The sequence below is a fragment of the Myripristis murdjan genome, chromosome 16, assembly GCF_902150065.1.
Source record: "Myripristis murdjan chromosome 16, fMyrMur1.1, whole genome shotgun sequence".
Taxonomy (NCBI): domain Eukaryota; kingdom Metazoa; phylum Chordata; class Actinopteri; order Holocentriformes; family Holocentridae; genus Myripristis; species Myripristis murdjan.
Genome location: NC_043995.1, coordinates 18,028,790 through 18,044,290, shown reverse-complemented (window position 1 = coordinate 18,044,290; position 15,501 = coordinate 18,028,790). Strand labels below are relative to the sequence as shown.

The window sequence follows — 15,501 nt, the reverse complement described above, 5'->3', positions numbered from 1 at the left end:
GAAGAAGACAGGAGAAAAAGCAAGATGGTGCAGAGGAGAAAGTGTTTAGGTAGGACCTTGATTCGGCATTTATTCATTTGGATGGTACAATTCATGTATACTGAACATGTAGAGTTTCTTAACAGCAGCCTCCATAGCCACTAACAAACAGTTCTTCAGAACTGTTGGTTGGGTTTTCCATGCACACAATTACAAACAAATGCAATAATTTTCAGTTTAATCTATAGCAGCTTGCCTATCTACTACTTGTAAGCATTAAACAATGTCTATGGGAGCTTCTGGAACTATAAAAACTGTCCACATTTCTCAGGGAGTTTTTTCCACCATGGGTCAGAAAATGTGGGAAACCACAAATAGGTGAGTTGACATTTCTGCATTTCAGTTTAGCTTTTTTCAGTTTTTTATTTATTTATTTATTTATTTAATCTTTTTTACAGTAAGTGGTTTAACTGTGCAGTGCTGTCAGTAAACCAACACTTTAGCAGCACAGCAGCAACTGACAGCTGGCATGTCCGTCTATGGCATCATCCAGCCACTGCCCACTCATATTTCTTTTACACTTTGCAGGACTGACCCTCATGACTGCCAACAACAGCAGATTGATGGGCCCATGCTGCATTGCATAAGCACAAAACATAAACACATACATGCACCAGTGGATGCCAACAAATGATTGATTGCATGAAACTGAGATAGATGTGCACTACAAGGAAAAGGGAAACAACAAACAAGAAAATGAAACAATGTCTCCATGCAAGGAGCCCTATTAAAATGTGGATAAATGAGAGCATTGCTTAATCTGAGAAGTCAGCACGCTGGTTGTCATGTTTCAGAGGCATGACGCATACCTCCCTTCCTAATACTCACTGATTGGTTGATCACTTAATTGGCTAATGATTAGGAATCCGCAGAGCAGCCCAGCTTCCTTTTCCGGTATTAACCTGTGTGGTCATTAGTCAGAACTTCCTGTCTAATGGAATGGGACTGTCTCTAGTGGACACTGAGAAGGTGAAGCCAATGTGTTGAGGAAATGTTTGTAAAGAGAAGATAAGGTGAAAATATTCCGCTATACATTGAAAAGTTTTACCCTAATTTCAATATTGTGTTAATATTGGACACATTGTTACTTTACATTTCTTTAGAGATACCATAAGGATATTTTACCATGAAGCAGATGCGAAAAGCTTCTATGTATGTATGAGGCAAAATATATTAATTTATATGTAGACTACTATTGCTGCTGTACCGACAACCAGTAGCTGCTCCTGTCCACAGGACATCCACAACCTGCAAGACAATCTGAGCTGAGACTCTGAACACTTTTTCATGAAGCTGTGGGCTTACAGGTAGCTAAAATTGTTGTGGTCACCTGTGTTACAGTGAAGCCTTTCGAAATTAAACTGGTAAGGCTGCAAAGATTTGTGCTGAGCTGGCAGTCTACCATGGGAAGTTTTCAGTTGCCATGGAAACTACCATTGCCGATCATTTAGCTCAGCGTTGCCCCCCCCCCCTCCTTCTCTTCTTCTATTTCCATCTATTCCCTCGCTTGCTATCTATAAAAGTAGAAGAAAAAAAACAGTGAGCAAGAGTGCTGGAGAAATGGCTAAGATGGAGAGCAGAGACAGATGCTCTGGCTGTCCTCAGGGGAAATGTCTCTTTCACTCTTGATTCCTCAGGGATGCAATCAGAGCAAGAGGCAGAGGGTATCATTAGCAGTGTGCTTTTTTAATCCTCCTCTCCTCCTTTTCCTTTTGTTTATTCCCATTTATTCAGTTTTTCACTCTCCCCTTTTTTGTTGCTTTGATTTTCTTGATTTCTCCATCTCCCCTTATCTCTGCAGTACTGGTCCTCTCCTTCAAGGTTGAGGGCAGCACTGAGAGAGCAGAAGAAATCTGCTGACATCATCTCTTAGGATCCAGTCATAGCCTGGCTGGAAGAGAAGAAGGGAGGGTTTGGGGGGGGCGGAGGAGGGAGAGATAGAGATCGAGATGGGGGCAAGGAAGGGAGGAGGGAAGCAGGAGTCGGGCAATGAGGGAGAATACTGCAGCCCTCTCTCTCTTAGATACTACACACACACACGCACACACACGCCCAGATGAACTGAATCATGGGACTGTGAAGCACACCCCCACAACAGCATCATCATCACTGTTCTGCACCACGAAAAGGGACCAGCGCATTCGCTCTTTTCCGCATGCACACTCTCTGCCTGTCTCATACACAAACACACATACAGACAGACACGTGCTGCAGGGAAAGATCTGAGTGTTGGGTCGCTGAGCATTCAGCCCCCCCTCCCTTGCTCTTTCTCTCTCTCTCTCTCTCTCTCTCTCTCTCTCTCTCTCTCTCTCACTCGCTCACTTGCTCACTCACTCACTCACTCGCTCCCTCTCCCTGTTCACCTTGGCTGTTCCGGCTGTGTGGTTTATTGTTGCGTCAGAGCCAGAGAGAAGCATGCCGGGGGAGAGCACTCACAGATCTGTCCCCACAGCGAGGCATCCGGAGCGGGGAGCTGAGGAGACTGGGCTCCCTGGACCAGGTAAGACCTCCGGGGATGGGAAGGAAGAAGTGAGCACGATAGCAGACAGGAAAGGATGAGGACAGCGTAGAGGATAAGCAGAGGAGGACAAGGAGAGAGTGGTTAAATAGTGGATTAATGGTATAGCCATGAGACAGGAGAGGAGAGGGGGAGAGAAGTAGGATGTAGGAGGATAGAAAGCATGGAGGAGATATAGACGCAAAGGGAGTGGGAGAGAATATCTGTGCTGAGATTGTGAGGTTGACAGTTGCTGCCTGAAACTGCCATGTGAACAACAAACAGATTAGACAGGTAGAGCCAGGTTATTTCTGTCAGTCTGTCTGTTTGTTGACGTGCAGTTTTAGTGAGCTGTGATTCAGCTGCGTGTTAGTCTCCTCACTAAACCGCATGTTGTCTCCCCCTCCAGCTCTGAGCTGTTAGCAGCCTTCCCATAGCCTCATCCCTTAGCTTCAGCCCCCAGAGCTGTTAACTCCCAAACCACCTCTACCCCCCCTCCGCCCCCCCGCACTCAGTCCTAAATCCCAATTAACCCTGCAAACATCTCTCTTCTATGCACTATGCAACTGCCTGCCTCCAGTGCCCAGCCCCCATCCTCAGACCAAACCTCTGTTGCCTCCACCCTAACCCCAGCCTCCTCACCCTTGACACCCTACCCCCAGTCTTCAGCCCCCTCCTGCCCCATCCCTACTCCGTCTATTTCCCCAGCAATGCTGTGAGCTCTGAGGCCAGCGTAAAGCGGCTCCTCCCTTCCTCCAGCCTCAGCAGGAACATGACACAGCAGCATGGCAGCACACTGCAGGAACACACACATACACACACACACACACACACACACACACACACACACACACATATGCAAACACGGCTTTTCAAAGAATGGTACCGTCATTGTTCTCAAACACTGATTATTGAGATCATGTTTGTTGCTGCATGTCTGAAGATGTGAAATCACAAAGCAGCAGTGACAGAAACAAATGAGGAGGAGAACAGCGGCGAGGTTAGCTAAGGTTGTTTGAGAGACTGAGGGGAAGGCAGATGTTGTTTGTATGTTCAGGTAGATACGGTCCGACTACAGTGGTCAGAATGACAATGTTCTGCTGCTATTTAATGTTAATGTTTGGATGAACAATGCAATTTTGCATTGTTTTACAACTGGTGTCTTTCTGTTTCAATCACTGCAAAACTACAAAGGGTGTAGATGGTGGTGCTAAGATTCAGGTGTACAGGACTCTGTGACTACTGTATCCCTGCCATTTATTGCATATAATTTATCTGTATCCCATTGTAAATATATGGCTGAAATGATGGGTATCTTTGTTAGGTGTTTGGAGTAGACTGTCTCTACTCTGTTGGTGGTACTTTCACTTGCTGTTTTGCCTCTTTTCTCTAACTCCATCATTGTCCCAATCTGCACTTAGATTTGATATTATTTTAAGTTGCCTTGGCCGTAATCTTAGAAGAGGAAAGGAAAGAGACTTGTCCAACACTCCAGTTACACTCTGGATTGTGGCATATCACTTCATATTAAAGGATAAGGGCTGAGAATACATTAGGGGGTGGGGGTGGGGGGTTGTCTTCCGGCTAATCTCTCCATGTCTCTCTGTAGAGGCTGAAACAGAGGTTCCCCTGTGGGGCTGACTGGCCAGTGCTGCAGCCTCTATGACGCAGCTCCAGTCTGCTCAACTTGCTGCGGCCTGTTCCTTGTACAACAAGCCAGGTGCTCAGTTTCACTGCCTTCCCCCAAAGGAGACTCCCAGTCGGGTCCAGAGAAAGAAAACAAAGCACAAGAGAAGCACTTACTCACCGATTATCTGCAGCGTTCACTCTGCAGCTGTCATAAAACACGTTCCTAACAGATGCGACCATGCTAGTAGGAGTGATATACTTTACTGGATGATGCTAAGAGCCTAAAAAATCTGTAGCTTTAGCATTATTGTTTGGATTGGTGCTGAGAAAATGATACAAGATGCCACTCATAAATAACACCATCTACAGTAATCCTATCTGTGGCACATACTGAAGGAGAAAATTTCCTGATGTGTTCACTGTAGATTGTTTGTGGATATTATATTACTGTATATTGTTTGCCTAATCTGTTGTTACCGTCAGATATGTTTTGCATTAGGATGTGCTATTGGAGTTTGCTGGCCTGTGTTTATGGTCATCAAAGCTTGATGCCTTTGTTTCTTCCTTTACAGGATAAAACAATCATATTCTTTGCCTGTCCTACCAATACACATCCATAGATCTTTATTTGTATGAATGTTTAAGTGTATATCTCCCTGAACAGTGGCAGGCATGACTCAGCGCACATGTACACACACACACACACACACACACACACACACACACACACGCACAGACAGACAGACACACACACACACACACACACACACACACACACACACACACACACACAAGCAAACACACCCAGAGCTTGTTATTGTGGCAGGGATCAAGCCAGCACTGCTTAGTGCTGATGCTTGCATCTCCACTACAGGCAGAGCAGAGCAGCACAGGGAGGAGAGGGGAGTGAAGGCTATGGAGAGAAAAGAGAATATGGAGTCAAGGAAGCATCACAAGGAGTCAAGGAAGAGTCACAGCTAAACTTCAAAGAGGGAAGAGCAGATTTACACTACATATTTATATGTGGGAAGGGATAGGGAAGAATAAGAGATTCAGTGGAAAATAATGAAGGAGTGCAAGAGGAGGGGCTATAGAACAGAGAGTGCATTAGTAAGTGATATCTGGGTTCCTGGCAGAGCGTGCGTGTGTGTGTGTGTGTGCGTGCGTGTGTGTGTGTTGCTGGCACCGAGCTGAGCCACTAGTGTGTTATAATGGCCAATCAGCACGTGGATTGAGGTCACCGTGGCAATGCCCCAGTTAAGTGAGCAAATGAAGGTTCTGTTCCCTCTCTGTGTATGAGATAGAAAGAAGCTTGCATATCCTTCAAGGTTATTTCTGGAAATATATAGTACAGTATAACCAACTGATTCGTTCAGTTCAGCCTAACCTAATAAGGAGCAGGACTGAAGCAAATGAAGAAGAGCATAGTCTTTCACTTTCTGTTTTGCTTTCCTTCTTTTGGTCCTACTCCCCCCCGTTCCCATTGCTTTCATTCACGCTGTCATTTCGTCTCAGTGATTCCCCCATTCCTGATGACAGTTATGGAGAAGACGATGTGTAAAGGGGTGAGAGGACAGAGAAAACAGTAATTTTATAACTACTCCTTTTTGCGTCTGGCTAATGGTTAAAATATGTGTGAAACAGAGATAGAGAGAAAGAGGTGAAGCACAGTCTTTTGAGTATGATGGAGAGCTATGCAGAATTATTTTTCTTTTAAACATCTCCATGTCTTGAGTATAGCCTTACGGTGGACTTCTGCAGACAGTCGACCCCCCAGCAAGGAAACAGCCAAGCTCTGTATTCCATGAAAAAATTCAGCCAGCACACATTTCATCCAACACAGTCGACAGTTTATGTTTTGGCCATTGACCATCAGCGTTGGTGTATTCTTTTGCTCCCTAAAGCCACTTGTAGTGTGTCAGAGTGGCATACAGAGCTGAGATGTGTTTATTTGATCTACTGACTGACTGGCATTTGGGTGACATTTTTCTGTAGACCTCCTGAGTTAGTGTGTGGGAGCGAAATAGGCTCAAAGGAAGGGATGAAAAGACTGTTATGCCATACTGAAGCAGGTGTAGCCTTCCCCTTCATGTCTGTTATTATGATGCCAAGTTTATTCAGACTGCTGAACTGATCTCACTCCCCTGTTGACTCCTCTCCATGTTGTTTCTTTAAGGAGGTTTTCCCATAAATGCTCTAAACTACTTAAATGAATATGATTATTTTGCAGTATTTTTTCTCAATCCTGTTTAAGTTATGAATGCAGTTTCTCCTCTTCATTTGACTTGTTTTATGCTTGTTTTTGTTTTTCAGACATGACCAGACACCCCTCCACTGACTCCACTCCAAGTGACAGTGGCTCCAGCCCCAGTGACAGTGGTTCTAGCCCTTCACCCAGCACTCCTCAGAAGCTGCTCCCAGCATGCACCTCTCCATTTGGTCCACGACTAATTCGTGCCACACCCAGCTCCTCTGTTACTCCAAGACCCCAGCCTGAGGGCTCTGATCATCGCCACAATAACACACCCAGACTCTCCGGAAAGTTAGGTGGTCACGGACCTTGTGGTCGCCATGTCCCTGTAAAGATGGAGAGAATTAAGGTGTGTGTGTCTGTGCGAACATATTATTCTAGTAATTTAATACCAGCTCACTACTATAAAGTTTATATAGTGTGTGGCTATTTTTATTTGAACATTAATACATGTGTACTACCTTATTCACAGGTCCTCACTGGCTCTGAGGTGGAGAGTGACTATAAAGAGCCAGAAACTATGGACACAAGGGTGGTGATGGGTCAGGAGGCTCTGCTCAAAACAATAGAGATTCAGAAAGGGAAAACACTGGGTGAGCCAAGCAGCCAGGCTATCCCCCTGCCTGCCATCCCTGGCTCTTCAGATCCCCAGTCACAGGGAACAGAAACCCAAGTGGACACTACTAAAGAGGAAAGCCAAGAGACACAGAGCTCTCAGAAACAGCAGGATCAGGAGAGAAACCCTGTACAGCCCCCAACCAGTCTCCCTTCCCCTTTTCTCACCCCTCTAATCCCTGCTTCCTCTCCCTCTCCAGAGCCAGTGCATGATAATTTGACAGACGACCAGGGAAAGGGTCAGCCCCTCCCTCAAGATGAAGTGCCTTCCCTGTCTTTCTCTGAGCCGGCCTATCCTGTTGCTTTGTCCTTCTCTGAGCCAGCATTTGCTGTTGACCCACTACGAGTGGGTGTGCCCTCATCCCTGGACCCTGATCTGTACTATACTGCCCCCTCTACCCCTATCAAGATGTCTGCCCGTCCTTCTCACCTTAAACATCGCTCATACCCTGGCTCTCCTGCCTGCCCACTCTCCCCTGGCTCTCCCTCCGACAGTGAGGACTTGTGCTCCCCTCTCACCTCTCCCTCTGGCTCCTATGTTACAGCAGAGGGAGGCAGCTGGGCCTCTTCTTACACCTCCTCCACCTCCCCCTCCACATCTCCCAACCTGCTTCTTACAGAGGAGGCACAGGAGGCACCTGCCTGCTTTGTCAGCTCATTGTCAGAGATTGGAGATGAAGTTGGGGAGGACAGAGGACGAGGAGCAGAACGGGAGGAGGATAGGGGTGGAGGCTTCTGCCTGTACCATTCTGAGGGTTTTGGTGTAAGTTCACGGTTAGGTGTAACAGAGACAGTGATCCTGGAAGAGGAGGAGGCTCTTAAAGTGGAAGATGTGATAATTTCTAGGGATAGCTGTCGTCCTTGCTGGGTGACTGAGGACACATCCCCTCTAAGGAGCAGCAGTGGCCGGAGCAGTGACTCCCAGGAAGAGGGAGGGAAGTCTGAAGAGGCTGGTTTGGGAATAGCCGAGTACCCTAACCCCATGCAGACAGGCCTGAAACTGCATTTGGACGCCTGTGTATCAGAGGAACATTATGCACAGATGGATGACCACCCAGAGGTGGCCTCCACTGCCTTCACTCCTGACACAGACAACCTTACAATGGCTTCAGCTAGTCTCAGCCCTGACTCTCCTGTCTTTCCCATGGATGCCTTCGCACCTGGAGGCTTTGATGGCCCTGGTTCCTTCATGCTATACCCAGGGGCCTACACTGATGATGGGCCAGAGGAAGAAAGGATGATCCCTGCCTCTCTCATCTCCTTTCCTGTCCATACAAGCCTCATCTTCCAAGCCGATTCCATGGAAATCACACTCTTCCCAACAGAAGAAGAGAGTGAGGTAGGAGAAGTGAACGACAGGAATGAAGGGAAGGATGTTGATGCTTATGCAGCTGGAGAGGAGGAGGCAGATGTCGAAGATGATGATGACGATGAGGAGGAGGATGAGGAAGAGGAGGAAGATGAAGAGGAGGAGGAGGAGGAGGAGGAGGAGGATGAAGAAGATGAAGAGATAGGTGAGGAGGATAAAGTAGAGGTGAAAGTGGTTGAAGAGGAAGAAGCAGAAGATGAGGAGGAGTGTGATGGTAAAGCAGTGGAGGATCCTACAGAGGATGACACATCTGCCTCCTTCCTCCATTCTCTTTCAGAGACATCCATCAATGAGGGATTGGATGAATCCTTTTGTTTCCAAGATGATACAGATGACTCTTTAGATTCTGCCTCATATAATGGGGAGGAAGATGAACGTCTGTACAGCACAGAGAGGCATGCACAATCACTAGAACCAAAACCTCTGGATGCACTAGATCCTACTGAATCTAGGTCAGAACCTGAACCAGAGTCTACCAGTGGAACTGATCATACTGAACCTTTGCAGAAACTGTTGACAGATGAACACGTGGGTCACCCAGAGCCACCCTGTCCTTCTGAAGCCCTCGCTGCCCAACCAGAGTCCTCCAACAGTCTGAGTGGGAGTGAAAGTGAGATGGAGATCTCTTCAGGGTCTTCAGACCATCCTAACCAGCCTAAAGACAACCTTGATTTCACCCCTGCTGCCAACCCTCCTACCACTCCTGCTGTTGATCATACCACTCCACCTAACCCTACTAGTGCATATCACACTGCCCCTCCCTCTGCCACTATCACTACCACAGAGGAAAAAACAGACCTTGTTAATTCAGTTGCAGCAACAGAGATCAGGCCAGAAATGACAGTCTCTGAAGTAGAGAATACCCAGCTGAAAGATGTTGAGGCAGAAAAAGACAAACAAAGAATTGAGCCTCCAAGGGAGGAACCTGCAGAACCAGAAAGAGACTCATTCAAATTGCTTATAAAGCCCCGGCATTCAAAGTCAGTCAGCTACAGGGCTATAGGCGCAGGTAAATTTGGGTTATCCAAACCTGACATCTATAAATCTGATGTGTTAGGAGGGGCAGAAGCCATGACAAAGTCCAGTATCCACACCAAGTCTGAGATGGAGCTTGACAAGAAGAACGGGAATGCCACTTCAGAGTGTGTGAGTACAAGCACTGAGGGCGCTGCTCCCTCTGTTAATATGGGGTTGACCACTGCCACCAATGACTTGAATAAAGGTGTTCTTCTTCTTTCCTGTCCCAAAGATCCTAGCCCCAATCCCAGTAACATTCCTGTTTCTGCCTCCCCAGAAGTTGTGTCGGACCTTGCTGACAACCTGGCCCTGACCCCTGAACACTGCCCCTCTGACTCTGCCCAGGAGAACTTGAGAGAAAACACCCTGAGTGCTGAAGAGGGAGGACCAGGGGCTCTTGGATCCCCACTTTCCCCCCTGGCCATCTCGCCCAAGAGGGAAAACTCAGAGACAGACACAAGCAGGATGATGGGATGTGGAGCTGGAGCGTGGGGTGCTGATACGATGGGGCTGGGCTTAGGTTTAGGGTTAGGACCAGTGACTGGGCTGGCTGCCTGGGGAGCAGGGGAGTCTCTCTCCCTGTCTCTGGGGAAAAGATATGAGTTAGAGGCGGAGAGCCTGTTAATGTGTGACATGGAGGGCCAGAGCACACAGACCGCAGTGGCTCCCAACATCAGCAGAGAAGTAAATGACAATGATGATGATGTTCTGGGTTCTGTTGTTGATGAAGAAGATAATAGTCTCTGTGGGAAGAGGGACAGGATGGCAGATATGGAGTTGGTAGGAGAAGGAGTTCCTGAGTCAAACCTGACCCACTGGAGGTCCATTGAGGAAATCTCAGAGGCAGGGGGTGGAGAGGATGGAAGCTCTAGATTCCCAGAGGATGATGTCAGTAATCTAAATCCAGATGATGATGGAGATAACACAGACATGCCAGAACAGGATACATGGAAGAATTCTAACAATAACAACTACCCTGCCTTCAGCTCCTTGACAGCATCAGTTTGTGGAAGTCTAAATGCTTTGTCAGAAGAAGTGAGACCTCAGAGTGTGAGTGTCAGTGTGAGAGAGTCCATCTCTAACATTCCACTTCACGAGATGCCGCCTCAGACTTCTGACACAGTCTCAAATAGCCAGCAGAAACCAACCGACAGCTCTCTAAACCTGTCAGAAACAACGCAGACACCATCCTCAAATGAAGGTCCCTGTAGCATCTCAATGCTGTTAGTTGGAACTCAGGTGGATACAGCTGTAGCAGATCAACTTTCCTGTTCAACAGACAAAGCCAACTCAAGACACGATAATACTCAAGACTGTCACTCAGTCACCCCAGAGCACGATATAGCATTTTCTCTGCTACAGGGATCCTTTGGTTCCTTCACTCCTAAATGCAGGTTCACTGAAACCAAACCGGGTAAAATTTGTCAAGAAACTACCCCAGAAATTTGTAAAAACACAATGGAAAATATTGTTTCTCAATCAGAACCAGAGAAAGTGGAGGCACAGACTGAGGGCCAAAGAGACAGTGATGTCAGTCCTGTGGCTGACAGACATGTTGACCAACCAAAGACTAAAGATGCCTTTAGAGGACAGGAAAGTGGTGTTTTTAGCTCAGGGGAAAGACACGGAGAAGAAAAAGTGGAAGAGAAAGTAAAAGAGAGAGGTGAAGAGAAAGAGAAACACAAAGGTGAAGAGAAAGAGAAAGAGAAAGAGAAAGAGAGAGGTGAACAGAAAGAGAGAGATGAAGATAAAGGAAAGGAAAGCAAAAGATGTCTGGCGCAGAATGACGAAGAATCTCAACGTCACACCCCTGAGGGGAACCTTTGCACAGATGAACCTCTTGCTGCTAAGAAAGGGAGGAGAGGGAAGCAAAACAAACACAGGGCATCCCAGACAGGCAGGCATGCCGACACTGACCCTGAATCAGCTGATGATCCAAAGAAACCTTGTGTTCCATTAAATACTCCGGCAGATGGATGCTCAACAGGGGCCACAGGCAGTTCTAAAATTAAGAGGGGCCAAAAGCCCAAAAGCAAAGCTGTATCTTCAGACACACAACAGAGGACATCTGGGAGAGGCAAAGCTGAATGTGATTCACAGACGAGAGGGAATAATAGTCCTAGTCCTGATGTCCACGTCCCTAGCCACGGACATTGCAACTCCATCACCCATACCCCAGACAACCTCAATGTTGTTGCAACAGTGGACCAGGAGGCACCACAGAAACAGGAGGTGCTTGATAACAGGCCATTACCTGACAGTCAGAGAGGAAATGCCAAGGACATTAATGACAACAACATTAGGAGTGGCCATAGCTCACCTACCCAGGACATCATGTTATGCTCTGTTACTCCTCTCTCCACTTCAACATCTCCCCTTTCTTCCTCCTCTCCTCTCCTTTGTGCCTCCACAGAACCACAGGATGATCTTCCCACTCCTGTTCAGGAGTCCCAGTCGCTCCTACCCCCAGCCCAGCCTCAGCCTCAACTGTCCATTTGCCATAACAGTTCTACCCTCCACTCTACATCCCCAACCACCCAGCCAATTTCCAAATTTATTCAACACAGCAACCTCCAAGAGGCCACTGTTGCCCCTCCAACACCAACTACATCTTCCTCAAGTTTCTCTACTGCCCTACCTTCCCCTATAGCTCTGCCTAGCCTGTCCCAGCCTACCCAGGAGTCTGTACCTGAGTTGGGGACTCCAAATGCAGTGCCTGTTCCTGATTCTACACCCCTTCCCCATTCTCAATCCCATTTACATTCTCAGCCTAACATCGACATCCAACCTCACAAACAAGCCAAACCAGGTCGTGCAAGGAGCACACAAGACAGGTGCAGAGGTGAGTATAGAAATTTTGCCTTGCTGGATTGTTAATTGATCCTTTCAGCATATCCCACAGTCCAATGCAAACTAAGGACTATCCTCTACCTTAGTGTCTCAGTGAAGGGATGCATTACTAACAAAGAAGAGGCAGACACTCCTTTATTACAACAGTCAAATATGATCTTCTTAATAAAAATGTGACCAAAGATTGTGTGCTCTACAAGGTTCCAGCCTTGTTGAGGAGGAGACCGACAGCGAGGATGATGATGATCTGCCTCGACGCAGTCACAGATCCCAGCCCAGAGGAGTTGCAGGAAACAGAAATGGATCCATACATAAAGAGTCTGGCCCATCCAATCATAGGGAAATCCAGTCTTTCTCTGCCCACCCACTAGCAGACAGACAACTAGGCTGTCCAATCAGCCACAGCCACAAGATTTCAGAGGAGATTGACCTATCCTTCAAAAACAATTGTGAGTTGTCTTTTAAATCTGACCTCCTATGGGACTAAAGAGTGTCCTAGTTTTCTTTATGTCTGTCTCACACACTCCACACTCCTCTTTTCCTATCTCTCTCCTTTGGTGCCGTGATAATGCAGTCACAGTGAGTTGTTATTGGCTTGTGTAACCATCATTACAAGCAAGTGTTTGAATATGAATTGATAATGTAACAGCAGATAGCTTGAAGCAGTTGTGCTGTTCTTATGAAAGACATCATAAGGGATATACATTTTCTGCAGAATACAGTTTTCTGCTTGAATTATGGATGAATATTGCTCAGATGTCTCTATATGATTGCATCTGATGGGTTGCTGAAGATGTGAAAATGAAATAGCATGGAGGCAAAGTTAAGTTTATTTTTCATATGCTAATTAAATTGCCTTAGATGGGTTGTTCGATTTTATAATGAGTACTCTCATCATCATAATGCCCTCATTTCTTCTATTAGGGCAATTAGATGCTATGGCAATAAGGATATTATGCACATGTGTATTTTATGTGTGTTGGCAGGTTCCATAATGGGATCCTGTAATGAGTCTGAGAGTGAAGGGTCAGTGCCTGAGCTGGAAGAGCCAGAGGTCATACCACTGAGACCGTCAGAGCCCCAGGTGAGCCTGTTCATGCTGCTCTGCATGAGAAAAGCTCTGCCTGTACTGATTACGCCATGCTCAGTGGCACACATCATCTCTGTATGCCATACAAACAAATTCCTGTTGTTGCTTCGTTCCTAAAAGCTTTTCCCAAAAGCATTCATTTACTGTTTAAAGGTGGAAACACTATTTTTATATCAGTTGGTGACAGAATGGACATATATTTATATGAGAACATCACAATTCTAACTTTAGCCAAAATAACATAGCTAACTTGTTTGTGTCTTCCAGTCCATCTCCCCGGCTGATGAGGGGATGAACAGACCCAAACAGAGCCGCAGTGAGAAGAAAGCCCGCAAGGTCAGAGCCACTGAGTCTATAAAGAACTAAGAAATAGATTGAATCAAGAGAATACACTGGATTTGATTACAAAAAGAATATTTCCTACAAAAATATGGATATTTTTTGTTAAGTCTATATGGCATCACTGTTTTTCGTGTGTCTGCCTGTCTGTCCCTCTCTCACCACCACTGTATGTGTATGTAGGCCATGTCTAAACTGGGTCTGAAGCCAGTCCATGGTGTGACCAGGATCACCATCAGGAAGTCCAAGAGCATCCTGTTTGTCATTAGCAGACCAGACGTCTTCAAGAGCCCTGCATCAGACATTTACATTGTATTTGGAGAGGCCAAGGTTAGCTTTCTTTCTTTCTTTCTTTCTTTCTTTCTCCTTTTTCTTTCTTTCTTTCTTTCTTTCTCCTTTTTCTTTCTTTCTTTCTTTCTTTCTTTCTTTCTTTCTTTCCTTTCACCCCGCCTTTTCCCTTAGTTTGATCTGAATATTGCAACAATTCATTCCTGTCCTCTCCTCTCCTCTCTCAGATCGAGGACCTGTCTCAGCAGGTTCACAAGGCAGCGGCAGAAAAATTCAAGGTGCCTGTGGCCTCTTCTCCCTTGGCTCCCCCTGTTCCACCCAGCCTCACAATCAAAGAGGAGAGTGAAGAGGAAGAGGAAGAGGTACTTACTACCTACACAAATGTGACTGAACCTAACTAGCCATCCCACTGATGGGACTTTTATTGGGATATAAAGGCTCTGTTAAATCTCTTTCCTACTACTTACGTACTTTGTTAAATGTATCCTTTAAATCTGTATTTCTTTGTCTTTATCTTTAACCCCCACTCTTTTTTTATATCAGGTGGATGAGGGAGGTCTTGAGCAGAGGGACATTGAACTGGTGATGGCTCAGGCCAATGTGTCACGAGCCAAGGCCGTCCGTGCACTGAAACACAATAAGAATGACATTGTGAATGCTATCATGGTGAGGAGAAAGGGGAAGGAGGGAGTGAGGGAGGGAGGGAGAGAGGAAGGGAGGGAGGGAATGGGGGGGGGTGTTATTGTCGAACAAAATAATGAGTCATTGCCAGTGAGGGGAGGGAGGGTGAGAGGAGAAAGAGCAGGGGAGGGCACTGAGAGAGGACAAATGACAAGCAGAATTTCTCCCCAGTTACTGAGCAACCTCTACAGATCTGTAGGTCATCAGCACAATGTCATGTCCACTAGGTGGCAGTGACAGCTTACACTGAACTGACCACATGAATTATTGCAATGACGCAGATGATTTAAGAGATGGTATTTGCTCATAAAAAATGTTTCCTCCAATTTATTTTTTCTTAATGGACTGAAAACCACTTTGAGGCAACCTTTAGACCATGGCACAATAAAACCAATTACAGCAAGGAGGTATAGTAAAGTAGGGAGACTGTCTTTTAACTGGCAGGCCTGGGCAGTTGGCATCAGGAGTATCCCAAAGACATAAAATTATTGGGGGAGTGTGACAGAGTGACTCATGCTATTTATGCAATTGTACAGAAGACACTAGAATGTCTTACTAGTTATTACATTGTTTTGTTGAGCTTAAGCCAGAGTAACCATTTGTATTTACATCTATATTTATATTGCTTTTGCATTATGTTTTGCATCCCTTTATAAAAATATTTTGTAACCATATTCCTTTCTTTCTTGTAGGAGCTGACCATGTGAGTGGTGAGAATTTGAATCCTGACTCCCCCTCCCACCCCGCAGCCTCTCAAGCCTAAACGCCTCTGACTCTTCTGTATCGCTGCTATGTTGCATCCCCAGTACATGCTAAATAAAGTCTGTTAGAACATA

The 15,501-nt window shown here is 46.2% G+C and overlaps 1 protein-coding gene across 1 annotated transcript; it reads left to right on the top strand.

The window, feature by feature from the left end:
- The first annotated feature begins 2,391 nt into the window (after nt 1-2,391).
- Nucleotides 2,392-15,501, top strand: nacad (NAC alpha domain containing). Its single transcript, XM_030072010.1, has 10 exons — nt 2,392-2,539; nt 6,479-6,765; nt 6,889-12,259; nt 12,468-12,716; nt 13,254-13,351; nt 13,625-13,693; nt 13,880-14,026; nt 14,212-14,346; nt 14,528-14,650; nt 15,358-15,501. The coding sequence occupies exons 1-10, from the start codon at nt 2,455-2,457 to the stop codon at nt 15,370-15,372; spliced, it is 6,579 nt and encodes a 2,192-aa protein (XP_029927870.1). The 5' UTR covers nt 2,392-2,454; the 3' UTR covers nt 15,373-15,501.